The following is a 24,828-nucleotide window of genomic DNA, read 5'->3' as shown; positions in this document are numbered from 1 at the left end:
TATTTTGGTGATTGAGGGAGGAATGTTGGTCAGGACGCTGGGAGAAATCCCTACTCTTCTTCCAATCCAGCCACAGGATCTTTAGTGCCCAATTTACCCGCTTAACCCAAAAAGGAAATGTAAAAGGGAATAGAAAGATTAATCCTCACTCTTAGGGTTTAATTTTTCCCAGTCCAGAGTCAGAAAGGCGGCAGAAAAGAGCTGGGGTGGAATCACGGACTCAAAGTTCTGATTAGTTTGTTGGCGCTGAAAACTAATCAAAAGCTCTAAAGAATCTCATCATAAGACAATTTTTCCATGTGCATGAAAACAACACAAAACTACATGGGAACATAGGAACAGGAGGAGGCCATTCAGCCCCTCAAGCCTGTTCCACCATTCAATCGGATCATCTGTATCTTAACTCCATTTACCCACCTTGGTTCCGTATCCCTTAAAATTAGTTAAGCCCAGGGCCAAGAAGCTTCCCCCCACCCCCCTCCGCTGGTTAAATAAAGTCAGTCCCCTCAGCAACTCAGGACGAGTGCGCAGACAGTCCAGCTCGAGAAAAAATCGCCTACTCCCCTGGACTGAAAGAAGGAGAAATTCTCGGAAATTTGGTTCCCATTTCTGGCCCCACTGCCAACAGTTGATTCATCAAAGCACACATCAAGATCCTGGAAGGCACTCCAGCCTCGTCCGGGTACAGAGCGGCTGTCGAGTGGCATAACCAACACCCGCCGGGGCACTGACTGCTGGTGAGCCTAGCCGTATCACACACTAGTGCCAATGGCACATACTAGCTTCGGTCCCAGGGTGGTGCAACACCCCAGCTGCTCAGTAAAGCTCACTTGTTACTACAAGGGTGCCACACCACTCACTACATCTTGTGCGGTGCATACTATACAAAGAAGGTTCACTCGGTTAATCCCGGGGATGAGGGGGTGGACATATGAGGAGAGGTTGAGTAGATTGGGACTCTACTCATTGGAGTTCAGAAGAATGAGAGGCGATCTTATTGAAACATATAAGATTGTGAAGGGGCTTGATCGGGTGGATGCGGTGAGGATGTTCCCAAGGATGGGTGAAACTAGAACTAGGGGGCATAATCTTAGAATAAGGGGCTGCTCTTTCAAAACTGAGATGAGGAGAAACTTCTTCACTCAGAGGGTAGTAGGTCTGTGGAATTTGCTGCCCCAGGAAGCTGTGGAAGCTACATCATTAAATAAATTTAAAACAGAAAGAGACAGTTTCCTAGAAGTAAAGGGAATTAGGGGTTACGGGGAGCGGGCAGGAAATTGGACGTGAATTTAGATTTGAGGTTAGGATCAGATCAGCCATGATCTTATTGAATGGCGGAGCAGGCTCGAGGGGCCGATTGGCCTACTCCTGCTCCTATTTCTTATGTATACTATGAATGGAATATATGTCAATATGTTTTAAACAAAGAGAAGTTACACCAAAAGGAAAAAAAACAAACTTTACAAAGGAACAGTATTGTTCAGTAACACATACTCATGATTTACAAACATTTTTTTAAAATTTAAATAAAAAAAAAGCTGCAGTTAGCCGTCAGACAGTACACAGGATTAGGTAGGAGCATTTTAGGAGAAAAAGACCAATTCACAACTGGGGATCCTCCCTCCTGTTACACAGTCATGATGTGGAGATGCCGGTGATGGTACCTGAGGAAGGAGGAAGTCTCCGAAAGCTTGTGAATTTAAAATAAAATTGCTGGACTATAACTTGGTGTTGTAAAATTGTTTACAACTGTTACACAGTGACAGGAGTGAGATGTTTCATGTTTGGGGGGAGGGGGGGGGCGGAGAAAGAGGAAAAGCAGATCGATCCTCTCACCACTGTCCCCTCCCTTACTCAGAATTTTATTTTCAGCCAGCGGCCCGCTTGCAGCTGTCGGTGTAAAGCACTGGCTAGGAGCACAGCTGGATTGTTTCGCCACCCTCTCGCTGTCAGGCGGGGTGGAGTTCAGCCTGTGTGTGCTCAACCTGTTCAGTGACACAAAGTAGTTTAAAACCTAGATTTAAAAAAAAAATTCATTCCTCGGACATGGGTGTCGCTGGCGAGGCCGGCATTTATTGCCCGTCCCTAATTGCCCCTTGAGAAGGTGGTGGTGAGCCGCCTTCTTGAACCGCTGCAGTCCGTCTGGTGAAGACATTGCTCCCGCAGTGCTGTTAGGGAGGGAGTTCCAGGATTTGGACCCAGCGACGATGGAGGAACGGCCGATACGGCCTGCTCCTGCTCCTATTTCTTATGATATATGGCCAAGTCGGGATGGTGTGTGATTTGGAGGTGATGGTGTTTCGTGTGTCCTCGTCCTTCTGGGCGATGTGGGTTTGGGAGGTGCACAGGAAATGGAAAAATAAAGTTGAGGGAGCTGGCGGGGCCTCCCCACCCACAACCCCCCCCTCCTCCTCCTCCTCCTCCTCCTTCCTTCCTTCCTTCCCCACCCTCCCCCAAAGGTGCTGACCGACAAAGGTACCGCCACTCCTCCAGTATCTCACGTTACGTAGATGTTACAACACAGAACAGGCCATTCGGCCCAACCAGCCCGTGTTGGTCTTCCACACGAGCAGTAGTCCTACACTCATCAGCCCGGTCTGTTCCCATTCCCCTTTCAACCACCCATCTAACCTATTGAAAGTTGACATGGTCTCTGCTTGAAATCACGAACTCCAATATTACATTCCAGTCTCACGGCTCACTTTGTAAAAAGAGTTTTCTTCAGCTCCCAGTCCTCAATCTCTTACATGTAATCTTGTATCCAGGACACTGATTCCAGACCTCCCAATTACTGGGGAGGCAAATGTTTCTATTTACTTGGTGAGAGGGCGGAGGAGATTGACCAGAATGGTACCAGGGATGAGGGACTGGAGAAGCTGGCAAAAGAACCAGAGGGCGGGGGGAGATGAGGAGACATTTATTTACGGAGCCGCCCGGGCTCGTTATAGAAATCTCCCGATCCGCAATGCCAGGCTTGTGCCTGGGCCGCAAATTCAAAATTTACCCCCTCACAACAGGAGTTCACAACAGGGGCGGGGGCGGGGGTGGAAGAGAAGTGGGGAGTCAGAGAAAGGGGAAAAGGAGAGCGGGCAGAGAGAAGAGATGGGGAGAGAGCGTGAGAGGGAAGGGACAGAAACAGAGGTGGGGTGAGGGGGGGGGAGAAAGAGAAAGGGGAAAAGGAGAGCGGGTAGAGAGAAAAGATGGAGAGAGTGTGAGAGAGAAGGGACAGAAATAGAGGTGGGGTGAGGGGGGGGGGAGAAAGAGAAAGGGAAAAAGGAGAGCGGGCAGAGAGAAGAGATGGGGAGAGAGCGTGAGAGAGAAGGGACAGAAATAGAGGTGGGGTGAGGGGGAGAAAGAGAAAGGGGAAAAGGAGAGCGGGTAGAGAGAAAAGATGGAGAGAGTGTGAGAGAGAAGGGACAGAAATAGAGGTGGGGTGAGGGGGGAGAAAGAGAAAGGGGAAAAGGAGAGCGGGTAGAAAGGAAAGATGGAGAGAGTGTGAGAGAGAAGGGACAGAAATAGAGGTGGGGTGAGGGGGGAGAAAGAGAAAGGGGAAAAGGAGAGCGGGCAGAAAGGAAAGATGGAGAGAGTGTGAGAGAGAAGGGACAGAAATAGAGGTGGGGTGAGGGGGGAGAAAGAGAAAGGGGAAAAGGAGAGCGGGTGGAAAGGAAAGATGGAGAGAGCGTGAGAGAGAAGGGACAGAAATAGAGTGGGGTGAGGGGGGAGAAAGAGAAAGGGGAAAAGGAGAGCGGGCAGAGAGAAGGGACAGAAATAGAGTGGGGTGAGGGGGGAGAAAGAGAAAGGGGAAAAGGAGAGCGTGAGAGAGAAGGGACAGAAATAGAGTGGGGTGAGGGGGGAGAAAGAGAAAGGGGAAAAGGAGAGCGTGAGAGAGAAGGGACAGAAATAGAGTGGGGTGAGGGGGGAGAAAGAGAAAGGGGAAAAGGAGAGCGGGCAGAGAGAAGAGATGGGGAGAGAGCGTGAGAGAGAAGGGACAGAAATAGAGTGGGGAGAGGAGAAAACGAAAAGGGGAAAACAAGGCAGGATAGGGAAAAGATGGGGAGAGTGTGGGAGAAGGGAGGGGGAAGAGAGAAAGCAAAAAAAGCGGGAGTGAGCAAGGGAAAGAGAGAAGGGAGGGTGAGGACTCGCAGCAATAAAGCCCTTTATCAAAGACCGTCACACATTGAATCACTGAGTGATTCGTTGCTGGGTCAGTATCGTGGATTTCCCCACCTGACGCCATCACCACACGGAACTGCAGCGGTTCAAGGAGAAAGCCCACCGCCACCTTCCCGGGGCAACGGGTAATAAATGCCGGCCTTGCCAGCACTGCCAACATCCCCAAGAACAATTTTTTAAAAAATAAATAAATAAATAAAAGGGGGACTGAATCTGGAGGACATCGTTCTTTGTCCTTGACCTCCACGGAAAAGTGTGTCCGCGTGGGACGCAAGACGAGGCTCCGTGCGATGCCCGTCTGCGATCGCACATTAAGAGGGGGCGAAGTAAGGGAGGGCGGCCGACACCCGTAGAGCCCTCTCCCCCACCGAGGGCCAGCCCCCTTCAGGGGAGGGGAAGAAAACTGAAAATACAATTTTTTTTTAAATGAAGCATGGAAACACTGTATTTACATACAGCACAGAGCAGGCCATTCGGCCCAACTGGTCCATGCTCCACACGAGCCTCCTCCCTCCTTACTCCATCTCGCCCTATCAACATATCCTTCTATTCCTTTCCCCCCTCATGTGTTTATCCGGCTTCCTCCTTAAATCCATCTCTGCTATTCGCCTCAACCACTCCCTGTGGGAGCGAGCTCCACATTCTCACCGCTCTCTGGGTAAAGAAGTTTCTCCTGAATTCCCCGATTGGATTTATTGGAAACGTAGACAATTTACGGCACAGAAGGAGGCCATTCGGCCCATCGTGTCCGTGCCGGCCGATAATGAGCCACCTAGCCTAATCCCACTTTCCAGCACTTGGTCTGTAGCCCTGTAGGATACGGCACTTCAGGTGCACATCCAGGTATTTTTTAAATGAGTTGAGGGTTTCTGCCTCTACCACCCTTTCAGGCAGTGAGTTCCAGACCCCCACCACCCTCTGGGCGAAAAACATTCTCCTCAGCTCCCCTCTAATCCTTCTACCAATTACTTTAAATCTGTGCCCCCTGGTTATTGACCTCTCTGCTAAGGGAAATAGGTCCTTCCTAACCATTCTATCGAGGCCCCTCATAATTTTATACACCTCAATCAAATCTCCCCTCAGCCTCCTTTGTTCCAAAGAAAACAACCCCAGATTATCCGATCTTCCCTCATAGCTACAATTCTCCAGTCCTGGCAACACCCTCGTAAATCTCCTCTGTACCCTTTCTAGTGCAATCACATCCTTCCTGTAAAGTGGTGAACAGAACTGTACGCAGCACTCAAGCTGTGGCCTAACTAGTGTTTTATACAGTTCTAGCATAACCTCCCTGCTCTTATATTCTATGCTGCAGCTAATAAAGGAAAGTATTCCGTATGCCTTCTTAACCACCTTATCTACCTGTCCTGCTATCTTTAGGGATCTATGGACATGCACTCCAAGGTCCCTCACTCCCTCTACACCTCTCACTATCCTCCCATTTATTGTGTACTCCCTTGGCTTGTTTGCCCTCCCCAAATGCATTACCTCACACTTCTTCGGATTGAAATCCATTTGCCACTTTTCTGCCCACCTGACCAGTCCATTGATATCTTCCTGCAGTCTACAGCTTCCCTCCTCACTATGAACCAGACAGCCAATTTTTGTATCACCTGCAAACTTCTTAGTCTAAATCATTGATGTATATATCACAAAAAGCAAGGGACCTAGTACTGAGCCCTGCGGAACCCCACTGGAAACAGCCTTCCAGTCACAAAAACACCCGTCGACCATTACCCTTTGCTTCCTGCCACTGAGCCAATTCTGGATTTGCCAGTTTGTCACTCAGCGACTATCTCGTATCTATGGCCCCTAGATTTTGGTCTGCCCCACAAGTGGAAGCATCTTCTCTACGTCCACCCTGTCGAACCCCTGCGTAATTTTCTTTTTATTATTATTCCTTCATGGGATGTGGGTATCGCTGGCGAGGCCGGCATTTATTGCCCATCCCTAATTGCCCTCGAGAAGGTGGCGGTGGTGAGCTGCCTTCTTGAACCGCTAAAGACCTCCCTCCGCTGAAAGGGAAAAAAAAAATCTGCAGGGGATACATTGAATCGCAGCAGGACCTAACCTACGGGGGGGTTGACGCCGAGGGTCGACCCCCCGTGGGTCGACGCCGAGGGTCGACCCCCCGTGGGTTGACGCTGAGGGAGGACCCCCGTGGATTGACGCTGAGGGTCGACCCCCCGTAGGTTGACGCTGAGGGACGACCCCCAGTAGATTGACGCTGAGGGTCGACCCCCCGTAGGTTGACGCTGAGGGTCGACCCCCAGTAGGTTGACGCTGAGGGACGACCCCCAGTAGGTTGACGCTGAGGGACGACCCCCCGTAGGTTGACGCTGAGGGCTGACCCCCCCCCCGTAGATTGACGCTGAGGGTCGACCCCCAGTAGATTGAGGCTGAGGGACGACCCCCCGTAGATTGACGCTGAGGGTCGACCCCCCGTAGATTGACGCTGAGGGTCGACCCCCCAGTAGATTGACGCTGAGGGTCGACCCCCAGTAGGTTGACGCTGAGGGTCGACCCCCAGTAGGTTGACGCTGAGGGTCGACCCCCAGTAGATTGACGCCGAGGGACGACCCCCCCAGTAGGTTGGGGAGGGGAGGTGGGGGGGGGAAGCGGGAATGGCCGGACCGCCCTTGCACGGACTCGATGGGCCCAACGGCCATCAGGTCAGCCCCCTGCCTCCTCTTTTCTACGATGTGGAGATGGACAAACGTACGGACTCGTACAACACCAGGTTATAGTCCAACAGCTGTATTTGAAAATCACAAGCTTCCGGAGGCTTCCCCCTTCGTCCTTTCTCACCCCACGAAGGGGGAAAGCCTCCGAAAGCTTGAGATTTTCAAATAAAACTGTTGGACTATAACCTGGATTCCTTACATTTGTCCTCTTTTCTACACATATATATATATATATATAAAAATATAAATAAAGGAGCTTCAGTCTTTCCTTGAATGGTTTATAGCCTCTCAGGTCGGGGGGGGGGGGGGGGGAGCCCTCCTGCTCTAGGTGAGGGGAGGGTGGGCTTGGTGATTCAGGGCAGGTCGGTGCTGCTTTAAAGGCCGGCGGAGGAGGAGGGAGGTAATTTGAACCCCGGCCCCGGCCCCGGCCCCTCAAACCACTCCCCGCCCGCCATGTCGGAGTCCAAGCGGGCCTTCCTGCACGTCCTCCTGCTCTACGGCCTGTGCATCGCCGTGATCGCCACCGGCCTGCTGGACGGGGTCCCCACCGAGCTGGGCTACGAGCACTACGCCGAGCGGCCGGTGCCCTGGCTGCCGCGCTGCCTCGCCATGCCGTGCAACTCGCTCGTCAACCTGGGCTACCTGGCGGCCGGGGCCTACTGGCTGCGGCGGCGGCCGGCCGCCTACCACAAGGACGCCTTCGCCTGGATGGCCGTCGGCTACGGCCCGGTGCAGTGGGTCAGGCTGGCCACCCAGGCCCAGCGGCCGGCCGCCCTCGACCAGTGGGTCACGCTGCCCATCTTCGCCTGGGTGCCCGTGTGGGCCGCCCACCTGCTCGGGGACGAGGGGGGCCGCGCGGGCCGCGTCGCCCTGGCCGCGGAGGCCGCCTCGCTGGCCAGCTTCGCCCTGGGCTTCGAGCTGGCGCTGGGCTGCCACGTGCTGGCCGCCGTGCTGGCGGGGCTGCGGGCCCAGGCCGGGCTGGGGGACCGGACCTCGCGGCGGCACCTGGCGCTGGCCGTCGCCTGCTGCGCCGGCTTCGTCGGCCTCAAGCTGCTGGACCTCCGGCTGGCCGGGTGGGGCCTCCCCTGCCCGCGGCTGACGGGCCACTTCTGGTCCAAGGTCTGCGACGTCCTGCAGTTCCACCACAGCTGCCGCTTCCTGCAGCGCCTGGAGCTGCGGAAACGCCGGAGGCGCGCGGACGGCGAGCGGGCGCGCCCCGACGGCCGGCCGGCCGGCGACGTGTCGGCGGAGGGGGAGGAGGAGGAGGAGGAAAAGGACCTGTGAAAAAAGCCGCAGGATCTCGACGCGGGCGCCGGAGGAGGCCGTTCGGCCCGTCATGCCCCCCCGTGCCGGCTCTTTTTGGAAGACCAGAAACTTAACCGGACCAGCCCCGTAAACACTGAGGCTACAAGAGCAGGTCGGAGGCTGGGCGTTCTGCGGCGAGTGACTCCCCAACGCCTCGCCACCATCCACACCAAGGGTATCTGCTTCGTTCGAACCAGCCGACCAGAAAATACAATCATTTGTAAAAATAGCGCGAGGCACAAGTCAGGAGTGTGATGGAATACTCTCCACTTGCCTGGATGAGTGCAGCTCCAACAACACTCAAGAAGCTCGTCACCATCCAGGACAAAGCAGCCCGCTTGATTGGCACCCCATCCACCACCCTAAACATTCACTCCCTTCACCACCGGCGCACCGTGGCTGCAGTGTGTACCATCCACAGGATGCACTGCAGCAACTCGCCAAGGCTTCTTCGACAGCACCTCCCAAACCCGCGACCTCTACCACCTAGAAGGACAAGGGCAGCAGGCACACGGGAACAACACCACCTGGACGTTCTCCTCCAAGTCACACACCATCCCAACTTGGAAATATATCATCGTTCCTTCATCGTCGCTGGGTCAAAATCCTGGAACTCTCTCCCTAACAGCACCGTGGGAGAACCTTCACCACACGGACTGCAGCGGTTCAAGAAGGCGGCTCACCACCACCTTCTCAAGGGACGGGCAATAAATGCCGGCCTCGCCAGCGACGCCCACATCCCACGAATGAAAAAAAATCCAATTATAGTCCCACAGCCCTGCAATTTTTTTCCCCTTCAAGTATTTATCCAATTCCTTTTTAAAAGTTATTATTGAATCTGCTTCCACCGCCCTTTCAGGCAGCGCATTCCAGATTGTAACTTGCTGCGTAATATTTTTTTTCCTCGTGTCGCCTCTGGTTCTTTTGCCAATTATCTTAAACCGTGTTCTCTGGTTACTGACCCGCCTGCTAGTGGAAATACTTTCTCTACTCTATCAAAACCCTTCATGATTTTGAACACCTCTATTAAATCTCCCCTTAACCTTCTCTGCTGTAAGGAGAATACAGCGCCTTTCATGATTTCAAGGGTGGGGCTGCACGAGGAGCAAACCTCTTGGAATAATCAACCACCCCCAAGCTTTGCACAGGCTGAAAGGGCGGTGGAAGCAGATTCAATATTAGCTTTCAAAAGGGAATTGGATAAATACTTGAAGGGGAAAAATTTACAGGGAAACAGCAGGAGCGAGAGGTAGGACCAAATGGGACAGCTTTTACAACGAGCTGGTGCAGGCACGATGGAACCCATACCCCAGCGAGAGTCGGTGTCTGTGGGACCCGTACCCCAGCGAGAGTCAGTGTCTGTGGGACCCGTACCCCAGCGAGAGTCGGTGTCTGTGGAACCCGTATCCCAGTGAGAGTCGGTGTCTGTGGAACCCGTACCCCAGTGAGTCAGTGTCTGTGGGACCCGTGCCCCAGCGAGAGTCAGTGTCTGTGGAACCCGTACCCCAGTGAGAGTCAGTGTCTGTGGAACCCGTACCCCAGTGAGAGTCAGTGTCTGTGGGACCTGTACCCCAGTGAGGGTCAGTGCCTGTGGGACCTGTACCCCAGTGAGGGTCAGTGCCTGTGGGACCTGTACCCCAGTGAGGGTCAGTGCCTGTGGGACCTGTACCCCAGTGAGGGTCAGTGTCTGTGGAACCCGTACCCAAGCAAGAGTCAGTGTCTGTGGGACCCGTGCCCTGACAAGAGTCAATGTCTGGAACCCGTACCCCAGTGAGAGTCGGTGTCTGTGGGACCCGTACCCCAGTGAGAGTCGGTGTCTGTGGGACCCGTACCCCAGTGAGAGTCGGTGTCTGTGGGACCCGTACCCCAGTGAGAGTCGGTGTCTGTGGGACCCGTACCCCAGTGAGAGTCGGTGTCTGTGGGACCCGTACCCCAGTGAGAGTCGGTGTCTGTGGGACCCGTACCCCAGTGAGAGTCGGTGTCTGTGGGACCCGTACCCCAGTGAGAGTCGGTGTCTGTGGGACCCGTACCCCAGTGAGAGTCAGTGTCTGTGGGACCCGTACCCCAGTGAGAGTCGGCACTTGCAGGAGAGGCAGTGCAGAGCATTGAAGGATTAATATCAATCGCCCGTTTCTGTTTGGTTACAGCTCTTCAATGTGCTACACACCCCATTCTAACTGTGTAATCCGTCATTAAGTCATGTGGATAACCACTAACTTTTGATAAAGAAAAGCATTTATTCTGTTTGTTAACTCTAACCTGAGATGAAATTATAAACATTTTTTCCCGAATATGACGGCCTGATTGATCCTTCAGGGGCCACCCTTGAATTTATACGCACACTGACCCCTGCATTGGAGGCCAGTATTTATCTAAATATGGCGCCGTCACAGGACGCTGCGGGGAGCTGAGCAGAAGTCCGCCTCTCCAGACAGAGAGGGATGCCAGCGAGCCCGAGGGAGGGGAGGGGAATTGGATAGAGAGACAGAGGGACATAGAGACACACAATGGTAGAGAGACATATGCACCACACTCCATCTTGCAGTGACCATGAGTTATACTGGCCGGGAATGGCCCAGGTTCAAACCCCAAGCTGTCTGTAGGACCCGTAACCCGGTGAGAGTCGGTGTGTGTGGGACCCGTACCCCGGTGAGAGTCGGTGTGTGTGGGACCCGTACCCCGGCGAGAGTCGGTGTGTGTGGGACCCGTACCCCGGCGAGAGTCGGTGTCCGAGGGACCCGTACCCCGGCGAGAGTCGGTGTGTGTGGGACCCGTACCCCAGGGAGAGTCTGTGTCTGTGGGACCCGTACCCCGGTGAGAGTCGGTGTGTGTGGGACCCGTACCCCGGCGAGAGTCGGTGTGTGTGGGACCCGTACCCCGGCGAGAGTCGGTGTCCGAGGGACCCGTACCCCAGGGAGAGTCGGTGTGTGTGGGACCCGTACCCCGGCGAGAGTCGGTGTGTGTGGGACCCGTACCCCGGCGAGAGTCGGTGTGTGTGGGACCCGTACCCCGGCGAGAGTCGGTGTCCGAGGGACCCGTACCCCGGCGAGAGTCGGTGTCCGAGGGACCCGTACCCCGGCGAGAGTCGGTGTCCGAGGGACCCGTACCCCGGCGAGAGTCGGTGTCCGAGGGACCCGTACCCCGGCGAGAGTCGGTGTCCGAGGGACCCGTACCCCGGCGAGAGTCGGTGTCCGAGGGACCCGTACCCCGGCGAGAGTCGGTGTCCGAGGGACCCGTACCCCGGCGAGAGTCGGTGTCCGAGGGACCCGTACCCCGGCGAGAGTCGGTGTCCGAGGGACCCGTACCCCGGCGAGAGTCGGTGTCCGAGGGACCCGTACCCCGGCGAGAGTCGGTGTCCGAGGGACCCGTACCCCGGCGAGAGTCGGTGTCCGAGGGACCCGTACCCCGGCGAGAGTCGGTGTCCGAGGGACCCGTACCCCGGCGAGAGTCGGTGTCCGAGGGACCCGTACCCCGGCGAGAGTCGGTGTCCGAGGGACCCGTACCCCGGCGAGACTCGGTGTCCGAGGGACCCGTACCCCGGCGAGAGTCGGTGTCCGAGGGACCCGTACCCCGGCGAGAGTCGGTGTCCGAGGGACCCGTACCCCGGCGAGACTCGGTGTCCGAGGGACCCGTACCCCGGCGAGACTCGGTGTCCGAGGGACCCGTACCCCGGCGAGACTCGGTGTCCGAGGGACCCGTACCCCGGCGAGACTCGGTGTCCGAGGGACCCGTACCCCGGCGAGACTCGGTGTCCGAGGGACCCGTACCCCGGCGAGACTCGGTGTCCGAGGGACCCGTACCCCGGCGAGACTCGGTGTCCGAGGGACCCGTACCCCGGCGAGACTCGGTGTCCGAGGGACCCGTACCCCGGCGAGACTCGGTGTCCGAGGGACCCGTACCCCGGCGAGACTCGGTGTCCGAGGGACCCGTACCCCGGCGAGACTCGGTGTCCGAGGGACCCGTACCCCGGCGAGACTCGGTGTCCGAGGGACCCGTACCCCGGCGAGACTCGGTGTCCGAGGGACCCGTACCCCGGCGAGACTCGGTGTCCGAGGGACCCGTACCCCGGCGAGACTCGGTGTCCGAGGGACCCGTACCCCGGCGAGACTCGGTGTCCGAGGGACCCGTACCCCGGCGAGACTCGGTGTCCGAGGGACCCGTACCCCGGCGAGACTCGGTGTCCGAGGGACCCGTACCCCGGCGAGACTCGGTGTCCGAGGGACCCGTACCCCGGCGAGACTCGGTGTCCGAGGGACCCGTACCCCGGCGAGACTCGGTGTCCGAGGGACCCGTACCCCGGCGAGACTCGGTGTCCGAGGGACCCGTACCCCGGCGAGACTCGGTGTCCGAGGGACCCGTACCCCGGTGAGAGTCGGTGTCTGTGGGACCCGTACCCCGGTGAGAGTCCGTGTCTGTGGGACCCGTACCACTCTCCATCTTGCAGTGACCATGAGTTATGCTGGCCAGGAATGGCCCAGGTTCAAACTCCAAGCTGTGCTGCCTTCAGCCAGGGTACTACAATTGCCCCCCATGGTGTGGCACAGCGGAGGACGTGGCACAGGTCACCAACCTGTGACCTCTCGGCAGGGCAAGGCTCCGGCTGAAGTTGAGGGAGCCCCCCCAAGACCTCCGAAGGAGATGGAAAACTATAAAAAGTTTCTAAGGAACTACCTGGTGTGGCAGGTCAGATCCCGGGCCTTTCACCTCTGGAGACCTGCGTTCACATCCGGCCAGGCTGACGGGACAGAAACTTTGCTGGCTGCTAGATCTGAGTTAAGTGAGTTAGGGGCAGTCTCAATTAACTTCCCACTGTGCACAAATCTGCAAGGACACAACTGCCACCAATTTAACAACCATCGCAGGCAACAACTTGCATTTATACAGCACCTTTAGCGTAGAAAAACGTCCAAAAGGTGCTTCGCAGGGGCGTTAATCAGACAAAAAATTGACTCCGAGCCACATAAGGAGATATGAGGCGGGGCGACCAGAAGGTTGGGTTTTTTGGAGCGGTTGTAGGGAGGGGATTCAAGAGCGCGAGGCCTTGGCCGCTGAAAGTACGGCCGCCAATGGAAGCGAGGGAGAATGCACAAGAGGCCAGGGTGAACTTGGGACGTTTGTAGGGCTAGAGGAGGTTTACAGAGATAGGGAGGGGGGGGTGGGGGGGGCGAGGCCATGGAGGGATTTAAACACGAGGATGGGAATTTTAAATCTGAGCTGTTGTCGGGGCGGGAGGAGGGACAGTGTAGTCAGCGAGCACAGGGGGTGAACGGGACTTGTTGCCAGTTAGGATACGGGGGCAGCAGAGTTTTGGATGAGCTCAGGTTTACGGAGGGTGGAAGATGGGAGGCCGGCCGGGAGAGCATTGGAATAGTCGAGTCTGGAGGTAACATGCACGGTTGAGGGTTTCAACAGCAGATGAGCTGAGACGGGTGCGGACGGGCGATGTTACGGAGGTGGAAGTAGGCGGTCTTGGTGGTGGAGAAGATATGGGTTCAGAAACTCAGCTCGGGGGGGGGGGTCGAACAGGGTGCCGAGATTGCCAACAGTGGTCGAGCCTGAGATGGCGGCCAGGGAGAGGGATGGAATCACGGCGAGGGAGAAGTCACAAAGGGCGCAAATTGCCCATCAGGGCACAAGTGTTTTCTTACATTCTGTCCAGGAGTGTGAGAGGGGGGTCGAGAAGGAGCCTCCCCTGTTAGGAGGGCAGGATTCAAGTGCGGGACGGAGATGGGCTTCACGGAGAATTAGCAGCGTCTATGGATATTTGATCGTGTTGGTGGGACAGTCCGTACAGGCCGGGAGAGCACTGGAATAGTCGAGTCTGGAGGTAACAAGGGCACGGACGGGGGTTTCAGCGGCAGATGAGCTGAGGCACGGTGTCAGAGCAGCTAGCTAGAGCTGGCCACACACTGGAGAGCTGGCATAAGGCCCGGGCACTAGTCCCCCATTCACATCCTCTCCACTGGGGATGGTGTGTGGAGTCCAAGCGGGAGAATGAAAATCTTCCTACATGAGCTTGTCAGATTGTGGCTGCCCGTAAACGTCTGAGTTTGTGAATGCACTGCCCCCCCTCCCCCCCGAGTGGTACTGGCACCTACGTACCACGAAGGTTTTATCACTGACGATCTCAGCCAAGGGAGGGGCACTATAACTGACCTCAGTATACCTGGGAACAACAAAAATCAGCCAAGGTTCCTGCTCCCGAATGACTCCTGCTGGAAAAGTGTGCATCTCTGGGTGTCGGGCGAGAACAGGATCGGGACTCGGAGATGACGCCTCCCCCGTGGTTGAATAGCCTGCTGACGCTCAACGTCTGGGGTCGCGCGTGATGAATGGGCGAGGGCAGGCGGCAGCGGTGGAATCCACGCCGTCAGCGAGAGCGTGCGCCTTCGAAAGAGATGGGGGGGGGGGAGGGAGGGTGCAGGTTCCCAATCCCATTCACCTGCAGGACGTGGCCGGGACAACGAGGAGGAGAACGAAAGGCTCGCATTTCTCCAGCGCCTTTCACCACCTCGGGACGTCCCAAAGCGCTTCACAGGCAATGAAGTACCTTTGAAGTGCGGTCAATGTAGGAAACGCGGCAGCCAATTTGGGCACAGCAAGATCCCACAAACAGATAATGACCAGATTATCTGTTTTTTTTTAGTGATGTTGGTTGATGGATAAATATTGGCCCCAGGACACCGGGGAGAACTCCCCCTGCTCTTCTTCCAATAGCGGCCGTGGGATCTTTTACGTCTACCTAAGAGGGCGGACGGGACCTCGGTTTAACATCTCATCCGAAAGACGGCACCTCCGACAGTGCAGCTCTCCCTCAGTACTGCACTGGGGTGTGTCAGCCTGGATTATGGGGCTCAAGTCTCTGGAGTGGGGGCTCAAACCCACCTCCTTCTGACTCGGAGGGGAGAGTGACGCCCACTGAGCCACGGCTAGCCCCCACAGGAGGAGGAGGAGTGTTGCGTAAAGGCAAAATTCAGAGTCCCAGTCGACGTGGGGCTCACGCTCACACATGCTCCGGGCAACGAACGTACTAAAAAAAAATCGATCAGGCCCGCAACAAGAGGTGGCTTTCTCACCCCCGGGGAGGAGAAGAGACGGGAGCAGCAAAAAGCAGAGTTTAACGTTGAAATGTGGGAGAGGGGGGAGAGACGTGGAGAAGCTGGGATTGTTCTCCTTGCAGCTGGGAAGGTTAAGAGAAGAGGTGTTCAAAATTATGAGGGGTTTTGACAGAGCGAGTAGGGAGAAACTGTTTCCAGTGGCAGGAGGGTCGGTAACCAGAGGACACACAGTTTTAAGGTGATCGGCAAAAGAACGAGGGGGGAGATGAGAATGTTTTTTTTACGCAGCGAGTTGTTATGATCCGGAATGCGCTGCCTGAAAGGGCGGTGGAAGCAGATTCAATAATAACTTTCAAAAGGGGAATTGGTAAATGCTTGGAGAGGGAGAAAATTGCAGCGTTACGGAGAAAGTGTGTGTGGGGGGGGGGGAACATAGCTCTTTCAAAGAGCCGGCACAGGCACGATGGGCCAAACGGCCTCCTTCTGCGCTGTGAGATTCCACAACAAGTATCCGCACAAATCAAACAAAGTTGAAATGCGATTGGAAAATTGAGCCTTTTCCCCGTCCCACCGGCTCACACTACAGGCAGGCCCCAGCTCCGGGTCTGGCAGGGGCTCGACGGGCCAAATGGCCTCCTTCAGCGCTGTAATCATGGTGGTAGGGGTTGGGGGTGACAATTGGCCTCAGCGCACCTGGGCTAGCACGGGGGCGGGCAGGCGGGAAATCAAACAGGTCACGCGTCAAGCCAGGGGGGTCCCGCTCCCGCCGGAAAGTTCCGCCTACGTCGGCACGCCCCGAGGCGACAATCGCGGCCAAGGCTCCCACGGGGACGTCCACTCACTCGGGCGTCCTTCTCCCCACTTCCCCCTTGAAAACTACCCCGGCGAGAGTCAACAGCTTGAGGAGGAGGAGGAAATAAAATGAAAGCACTCTGCATTTCTACAGCTCCTTCCACCACCTCAGGACGTCCCAGAGCTCATCCCAGCCCATGAAGTACTATTGTGACGCGTGGTCACTGTTGTAATGCAAGGGAAACACAGCAGCCAATCTGCGCACAGCAAGATCCCACAAACAGCAATACGATGGCGACCAGATACTCTTGTGTTTTTTTTTCGGTGCTGTTGGTTGAGGGATAAATATCGGGAGAGAAAGAATAAATGGAAGGGACGGTCCACTTCAACCTTTCACCGACCCCAGTTAGTGGAACGTGACCTCAGGAAGAGCTCCGTGAACAGGGAGAAATAGGCACAGAGGTGACTTTTTAAAAAAATGAACTTTGCAGTATCAAAGGAGATCGCCTCAGAGGCGTGAGTTCTTACTGTCTGGGTGAGGGCTCTGGGATGTTTTTCTCTCCTCCTCTCTCTGGTGCAGTCCCGGGAAGCCGGCTCTCCAGTGCTGTCAAGGTTGCTGCTGGACATGTTCGTTCGTCTGTCTGTCTGTCTGTCTGGGAGGCAGCCACACAACTTGCTTGCTCGCTCCACGTGTGTCCTTCATCAGCTGAGTGAAACTGACAGGAAACATGCAAAATCCCGCGAGATCTCCCTGCTCCACCTGCCCCCCCCACCCCCCTTCCTTCCTTTCCCCATACTTAAAGCAACAATGCACCACCACAATTAGAGATGCAGTAAAAACCCATTTAATATTGATCCCTAGACAGAAATTCAAGACTTTCCGTTACAATATTTTTCCCTGGGATTCGCCCTCTAATGCCTCACCCAGGTGCCCATTCTTCATGTGTGGGGCTGGGCAGGGAGTTAATTGGATAGAATCACATAGCACAGAAGGAGGCCATTCGGCCCATCGTGCCTGTGCCAGCTCTTTGAAAGAGCTATCCAATTAGTCCCACTCCCCTGCTTTTTCCCCACAGCTCTGCAACTTTTTCAAGTATTTATCCAATTCCCTTTTGAAAGTTACTATTAAATCTGCTTCCACCCACCCCCCCCCTTTCAGGCAGCGCATTCCAGATCAGAACAACTCGCTGCAGAAAAAAATATTCTCATCTCCACCCCCCCCCCCCCGCCCCCGGTTCTTTTACCAATTATCTTAAACCTGCGTCCTCTGGTTACCGACCCTCCTGCCAGTGGAAACAGTTTCTGAGTACAATCCCAGCTCCTCTAGTCTCTCCACAAAACTGAAGTCCCTCGTCCCTCGTCCAGAGAGTGGTGAGAATGTGGAACTCACTACCAACCAGGAGTAATCGAGTCGATTAGCGCAGATGCATTTAAGGGGAAGCTGGATAAGAACATGAGGGAGAAAGGAATAGAAGGATATGGTGATCGGGTGAGATGGAGTAGGGAGGAAGGAGACTCGTGTGGAGCATAAACACCAGCATAAACCAGTTGGGCCGAATGCCCTGTTTCAACTGTAAATTCTATATAAATATCACATTGCTGTTTATGGGATCTCATTGTGTGCCATGTTTTATACATTACAGCAGTGACTACACTTCAAAAAGTACTTGGTTAGCCGTAAAGCGATTTGGGACGTGCAGCGGTTGTGAAAGGTGCTATTGGTGCACCCCAGTCCTCTATGGCACCGTGCAAAGTTTTAACACTATTTGGTTTCGCTCCCCCCCCTCCCCATGTTCTTTTGGTAAAGTAATCAAATCATCGACGTACGCAGACCAGGATGGTTCCACGCACCATTCCTGCTCTGCGCTGAGTTAGCTGATCTCAGCCGCGGGTGGGTTAGGGGCATCAGTTGGAATCAACAACACCCCCCCACCGTCCCCCCCGGGTTAGAGAGGGGAAATCAACCAGGTTTCACATCCCTGATCACCATCCAGTCATTTCCCCGGAACGGTGCAAGTGCACGGGCCTCAGGTGAGGGCGGGGTCAGGCTGAGCGGCGATGCCTCACACGGTACGAGATCCTGCCGACACTCGCTACCCGGGCACGTGCTCGAGGAAAGAACGATCGCGCGTGCGGGGTGTCGGGGTGTGACCGCCTCTCGTCTCCAGTGAGGCGGCAATGCCTTTCGGGGAGGGGGAGCGGAACCTCGGGAGGTCGAGCAAAGAAGCAAATTCACACACGCGCAACCTAGGTATCCGCACACCCCATCAGTGAACACCTCCTCTCCAGTCAGCACACATTCCACATCCTCCTGCTTCCTCCTACACTGCACCGGGAGAAATAACAGTGACATATTTTACCATCCAGGAAACGCAGGTCAAGCAAACAGCTTGCTGGACGCCAATTGCCCACCTGTCGGAGAATCTGCAAACATGGCACCTGAAGACCAACGACCCTCCTGGTCCTCCTCTCCCACTCCCCTCTCATAGGGACAAGAGGAGGCCATTCAGCCCCTCGAGCCCGTTCCGCCATTCAATTAGATCATGGCTCACCTGTTATCTTAACTCCACCTACCCGCCTTGGTTCCGTAACCCTGTATACCCTTGCCTAACAGAAATCTAGCAATCTCAGTTTTGACATTTTCAACTGACCCCCGGCCCCTACATGAACAAACACCCAGCAATCAGCGCCTTGGGATCAGTTGCTGAGTACAGTCGCTATGTCAAACCTTAAATGCAAACCGTTCGCAAATTCCTTTCGTTTTATGTACAGAAGCTCAATTAGCCGATAAGATTAGTCCCGCCCCTTCCCCTCGCGAGGGGTACAAATAGCGGACGGTGCTCCATTTCAGATAAATTTCTGAGTCTTCTTTACCTGAAGCACACCGCAGGACAGACAGGTAAAGCTCAGATTTACTTGTAGAATAACGGATACCCGGGAGTGATTTACAGGCTGGAATCTAATCGAGGGGTTCGGGGGGTTTATATATAGAATAACAGATACCCAGGAGTGAGTTACAGGCTGGAATCTAATCGAGGGGTTCGGGGGGTTTATATATAGAATAACAGATACCCGGGAGTGAGTTACAGACTGGAATCTAATCGAGGGGTTCGGGGGGGGGTTTATATGTAGAATAACAGATACCCGGGAGTGAGTTACAGACTGGAATCTAATTGAGGGGTTCGGGGGGTTTATATATAGAACAACAGATACCCAGGAGTGAGTTACAGGCTGGAATCTAATCGAGGGGTTCGGGGGGTTTATATATAGAATAACAGATACCCGGGAGTGAGTTACAGGCTGGAATCTAATTGAGGGGTTCGGGGGGGTTTATATATAGAATTATGGATACCCAGGAGTGAGTTACAGGCTGAAATCTAATTGAGGGGTTCGGGGGGTTTATATATAGAACAACAGATACCCGGGAGTGAGTTACAGGCTGGAATCCTGTACTTCATTGGCTGTAAAGCGCTTTGGGACGTCCTGAGGTCGTGAATGGCGCTGTAGAAATGCAAGTCTTTTTTTCTTGTATGTTGCTGTTTATGCACGGGGAGGGCGGGTGTTGTAGGCAGCAGGAGCAGGCCCTCTGACTAATCCTTCATGCTCCACCTCCCAGATCTCGCAATGAAGAGTAAGCCACTGCTCCTGGCTCTGGTCGCCGTGATGCTCCTCGTTTCGCTCGCTGCTCAGGCCGAGGCCGGCGTGAGTTTCCACCCGAGGCCCAAGGAGAAGAACAACAGTCGCGGCAGCAACACGAGGGTGAGCACTGGGCGCGCGCAAGGGCGCACTCCTTCCGACCTTTTAACGCACTGGCATCAGGTGGGGGGAGGTGGAAATCAGACCAGGCAGCACTGGCCAAACCACACCAGCAGAGGCAGCAAATCACAGCTGGATTGAAAAAGGTGGGGAGCCAGTGGGTTGGGGCACTGCCCTGTCACCTCCGGGCTTGAATTCCAGCCCAGAGTGACGGGATGAAAGACTCCTCCCTCTGCTGGCTGTAAGGGTCCGATGTGAGGTGCATCTGGGGTGGTCTCAGTCGAGATTCCAGTGTGCTCTGCGGCAGTACTCAACCAACGTCGCTAGAACAGATTATCTGGTCATTTATCTCATTGCTGTTTGTGGGATCTTGCTGTGTGCAAATTGGCTGCCCCGTTACAACAGTAACTATTGGCTGTGAAGTGCTTTGGGACGTCCTGAGGTCATGAAAGGCGCTGTAGAAATGCACGTTCTTTCTGTCTTCTCTGATTCTCCCTGCCTCACCCTTTCTTTTGTCCCGCCACTGGTGATTGTGGTTTCAGCTCTCCAGCTCCCTCCTCCTCACTACCTCTCTCTCCTCCTTTAAGACCCACTCCTTTGACCACGCTTTTGGTCACCCCTCCGAATATCTCCTGTGTCTCGGTGTCCGTTTACGGCTCTGTGAAGCCCCTTGGAACGCTTGTCTGCGTAGAGGGCGCCACGTAAATGCAAGTTATCGTTGGATCCGATTATATTAAATTGGTGCCCTTCAGTCACTGTCTCGACGAGCGGCTGGAACAATCTCCATTTACCCTTTGTTATCTGCTCAGGCTACCCCTCAACGCTCTCCCCTCAGTTGGTCAACCAACTTCTACAAAATCGCAAGGGGCACGCCGGGATAAGATCTAACGCAGTCCGTTTCCTTCCACCGCAGACACCAAGCACCAAGCGCGAGGTCTACGATGATGTCATGCTACAGATGGAGGAGGGGCGCAGCGACTCCGCAGTTGCACAGGTGAGTTGATCCATCCCTGCGCATAAAAATGCATCGATCCGCCTGTACATTACCCGTGTGATCCATCGGTAAAGTACCCTGACCTGTACGGTCCATCGGTAAATACCCCAACCCGTACCGTCCATCGGTAAATACCCCAACCCGTACCGTCCATCGGTAAATACCCCAACGCATACCGTCCATCGGTAAATACCCCAACCCGTACGGTCCATCGGTAAATACCCCAACCCGTACGGTCCATCGGTAAATACCCCAACCCGTACGGTCCATCGGTAAATACCCCAACCCGTACCGTCCATCGGTAAATACCCCAACCCGTACCGTCCATCGGTAAATACCCCAACCCGTACCGTCCATCGGTAAATACCCCAACGCATACCGTCCATCGGTAAATACCCCAACCCGTACGGTCCATCGGTAAATACCCCAACCCGTACGGTCCATCGGTAAATACCCCAACCCGTACCGTCCATCGGTAAATACCCCAACCCGTACCGTCCATCGGTAAATACCCCAACCCGTACCGTCCATCGGTAAATACCCCAACCCGTACCGTCCATCGGTAAATACCCCAACGCGTACCGTCCATCGGTAAATACCCCAACCCGTACCGTCCATCGGTAAATACCCCAACCCGTACCGTCCATCGGTAAATACCCCAACCCGTACCGTCCATCGGTAAATACCCCAACCCGTACCGTCCATCGGTAAATACCCCAACCCGTACCGTCCATCGGTAAATACCCCAACGCATACCGTCCATCGGTAAATACCCCAACCCGTACCGTCCATCAGTAAATACCCCAACCCGTACCATCCATCAGTAAATACCCCAACGCATACCGTCCATCGGTAAATACCCCAACCCGTACCGTCCATCAGTAAATACCCCAACCCGTACCATCCATCCGTAAATACCCCAACCCGTACCATCCATCAGTAAATACCCCAACCCGTACCATCCATCAGTAAATACCCCAACGCATACCGTCCATCGGTAAATACCCCAACGCGTACCGTCCATCAGTAAATACCCCAACCGGTACCATCCATCAGTAAATACCCCAACCCGTACCTTCCCTCGGTAAATACCCCAACGCATACCGTCCATCGGTAAATACCCCAACACATACCGTCCATCAGTAAATACCCCAACCGGTACCATCCATCAGTAAATACCCCAACCCGTACCTTCCCTCGGTAAATACCCCAACGCATACCGTCCATCGGTAAATACCCCAACACATACCGTCCATCGGTAAATACCCCAACGCATACCGTCCATCAGTAAATACCCCAACCCGTACCATCCATCAGTAAATACCCCAACCCGTACCATCCATCGGTAAATACCCCAATGCATACCGTCCATCGGTAAATACCCCAATGCATACCGTCCATCAGTAAATACCCCAATGCATACCGTCCATCGGTAAATACCCCAATGCATACCATCCATCAGTAAATACCCCAACGCATACCATCCATCAGTAAATACCCCAATGCATACCGTCCATCAGTAAATATCCCAACCCGTACCATCCATCGGTAAATACCCCAATGTACATGATACATCAATGATGTGATCATTGGTTGCCTCAGAATGCTGAGTAGCTAAGAGGGTTATTTTTTTTAAGAAAACCACAAACCAGTGGTTACTCAGAGCGCATTCTCCTTCACGACTGTAGGGGACAGGCTCGATGGACCCATTGGTCTTTTTCTGGCCGTCATTTCTCGTATCTTCATTACTGCTAATAACGGAATGTATTCCAGGTGGAAATGCCTTCCCGGCTGGGACTCAGGATGAGCGAGGCTCAAGAGAAGCAGTATGGGGAGCTGCTAGTGTGGATGTTAAACGACCTCCTGAGTTCAGACGGTGAGTCCAGCTGTGAATCCTTTCCCCACCCCACCCCACCCCCGCCTGCAGCCTCCCGGTATCTTGCCCATTGAACTTTTGCGTGTGAGCCGGAATGGTGAGCGTCAGCGGGCTACTCGACCACGGGAGCCGGCCTTTTAGAATCTTCCTCCTTGTCTCCTCAGATAGCATGCCTTACAATCCCCAAAACAATGGTTAAAATAAAACAAACTTCTAGTATAAGCTGGAATTTGACTCACTGGACCACAAGCTCACAGAGTCTCAAGGGAAGCAGGACTCGTCTGGCTCTCGTATCTCTTTCCATTGTCGGATGTACACATTATCTCATCTATCTCCAGTTTTGCTTTTAAGCAATTTACAGTCAATTCCACGATACTTCCTCTTGCGTGCCTGCTGACTTACATTGGGTCCTGGACCACCAACACCTCGATTTTAAAATTCTCACCCTCGTGTACAAATCCCCCCCATGGCCCTCGCCCCCCCTCCCTCCCTCTCTCTGCAACCTCCTCCAGCCCCTACAACCCTCCAAGAACTCTACGTTCCTTCAACTCTGGCCTCACGTGCGCCCCCCCACTCTGTTCGCCCCACCATCGGCGGCCGTGCCTTCAGCCACATCGGCCCTAAGCTCTGGAATTCCCTCCCTAAACCTCCCCACCTCTCTCCTCTCCTTTAAGACCCTCCTTAAAACCTACCTCTTCAACAAAGCTTTTAGTTACCAGTCCTAACATCTCCTTATGTGGCTTGGAGTCAATTTTTGTCTGATTACGCTCCCGTGGTTAAAGGCAGTGAATAAATGCAAGTTCTTGTGGGGTTTTTTTTTTGCTCCATCTCCCCTTTGTTCCGATTCTATTAAAAACCTTGTTCATCTTTCATTTTTCCAAATGTAAGGAATCTTACAACGCCAGGTTATAGTCCAACAGCTTTATTTGAAAATCACAAGCTTCCGGAGGCTTTCTCCTTCGTCAGGTGAGTGTCGAGATTCTTTGAAAATTACCGCATATATAGTATATACATAGGACGGCCTCAACCAGGATCTTGGGTTCATGTTGCGCTACACGTAACCCCACCAAGGGAAAAAAAAAGTTATCTGTTTTTAATACAACTGGTCATTCTCTCTCTTTCTCTTCCTTTCGGATGTTTCTCTCTCTCTCCCTCTCTTTCTTTCTTTGGTTCTGGCCGTTTGTATATTCAGTTGTCTGGGGTATCTAAGGTTTCTCTGTCTGAACACTATTCAATTAATTTGATGGCCTTGATAACGGGCAGTTGGAAAGATTATCTGTAATCACCAGGCATTGTTCTATGACTATATATGTGGTAATTTTCAATGGATCTCGACACTCACCTGACGAAGGAGAAAGCCTCCGAAAGCTTGTGATTTTCAAATAAAACTGTTGGGACTATAACCTGGTGTTGTAAGATTCCTTACATTTGTACACCCCAGTCCATCACCGGCATCTCGACTTCATTTTTCCAGTTCCGATGAAGGGTTGTACGCAGCTGAAACGTTAACCGGACCTCTCTCTCTCTCTCTCTCTCTCGCTGCAGACGCTGACTGACCTGCTGAGTGTTTACAGCATTTTTGTTTCAGATTTCCAGATTTTGCAGGTTTTTTTTGCTTTGACATTCAAGGTGTGTTGAGGTGTTCAAAATTATATGGGGTTTCGATAGAGTAATTAGGGAGAAACTGTTTCCAGTGGCAGGAGGATTGGTAACCAGAGGACACAGATTTAAGGTAATTGGCAAAAGAACCAGAGGGGAAAATGAGCAGATATTTTTTTAAACACAGCGAGTTATTACGATTTGGAGTGTGCTGCCTGAAAGGGCGGTGGAAGCAGATTCAATTGTAACTTTCAAAAGGGAACTGGATAAATACTTGAAGTGGAAAATTTCAGGGCTGCGGGGGAAAACAGGTGAGTGGGGCTGATAGCTCTTTCAAAAAGCCGGCACAGGCAAGATGGGCCGAATAGCCTCCTTCCGTAATTTACGCCTCTGTGGTTCCCGCTCTCTTGTGCGTTTACTCACGTTTGTTCTCCTCCCCCCTCCCCCCCCCCCCTCCAGGCCGGGAAAACTAAATTCCTTCTGCTCCTGAAAATCCCCAGTACCTGCTGCATCGTCCGAACACTACAGGATGAGCTGAAGCTGGAACTTTAACCGGATGTATTTTGTTCACTTCTGTGCTGATCACTAATAAAT

General features: G+C 54.1%; 2 protein-coding genes across 2 annotated transcripts; one reads left to right on the top strand and one right to left on the bottom strand.

The window, feature by feature from the left end:
- The first annotated feature begins 7,234 nt into the window (after positions 1–7,234).
- On the top strand, positions 7,235–10,450 carry tmem187 (transmembrane protein 187). The gene has a single exon (XM_067976208.1). The coding sequence runs from the start codon at positions 7,308–7,310 to the stop codon at positions 8,136–8,138; it is 831 nt and encodes a 276-aa protein (XP_067832309.1). The 5' UTR covers positions 7,235–7,307; the 3' UTR covers positions 8,139–10,450.
- LOC137306837 (S-antigen protein-like) lies at positions 10,414–12,596 on the bottom strand. The gene is made up of 2 exons (XM_067976236.1): positions 11,597–12,596; positions 10,414–10,418 (listed from the first exon to the last, which is right to left on the bottom strand). Exons 1-2 carry the CDS (start codon positions 12,594–12,596, stop codon positions 10,414–10,416), a joined length of 1,005 nt encoding a protein of 334 aa, XP_067832337.1.
- Between the last annotated feature and the right edge of the window lie 12,232 nt (positions 12,597–24,828).

This window comes from Heptranchias perlo, chromosome 45, assembly GCF_035084215.1.
Source record: "Heptranchias perlo isolate sHepPer1 chromosome 45, sHepPer1.hap1, whole genome shotgun sequence".
Classification (NCBI taxonomy): domain Eukaryota; kingdom Metazoa; phylum Chordata; class Chondrichthyes; order Hexanchiformes; family Hexanchidae; genus Heptranchias; species Heptranchias perlo.
Note: the sequence above shows the minus strand (reverse complement) of the source record. Positions and strands in the feature narration are given on the sequence as shown.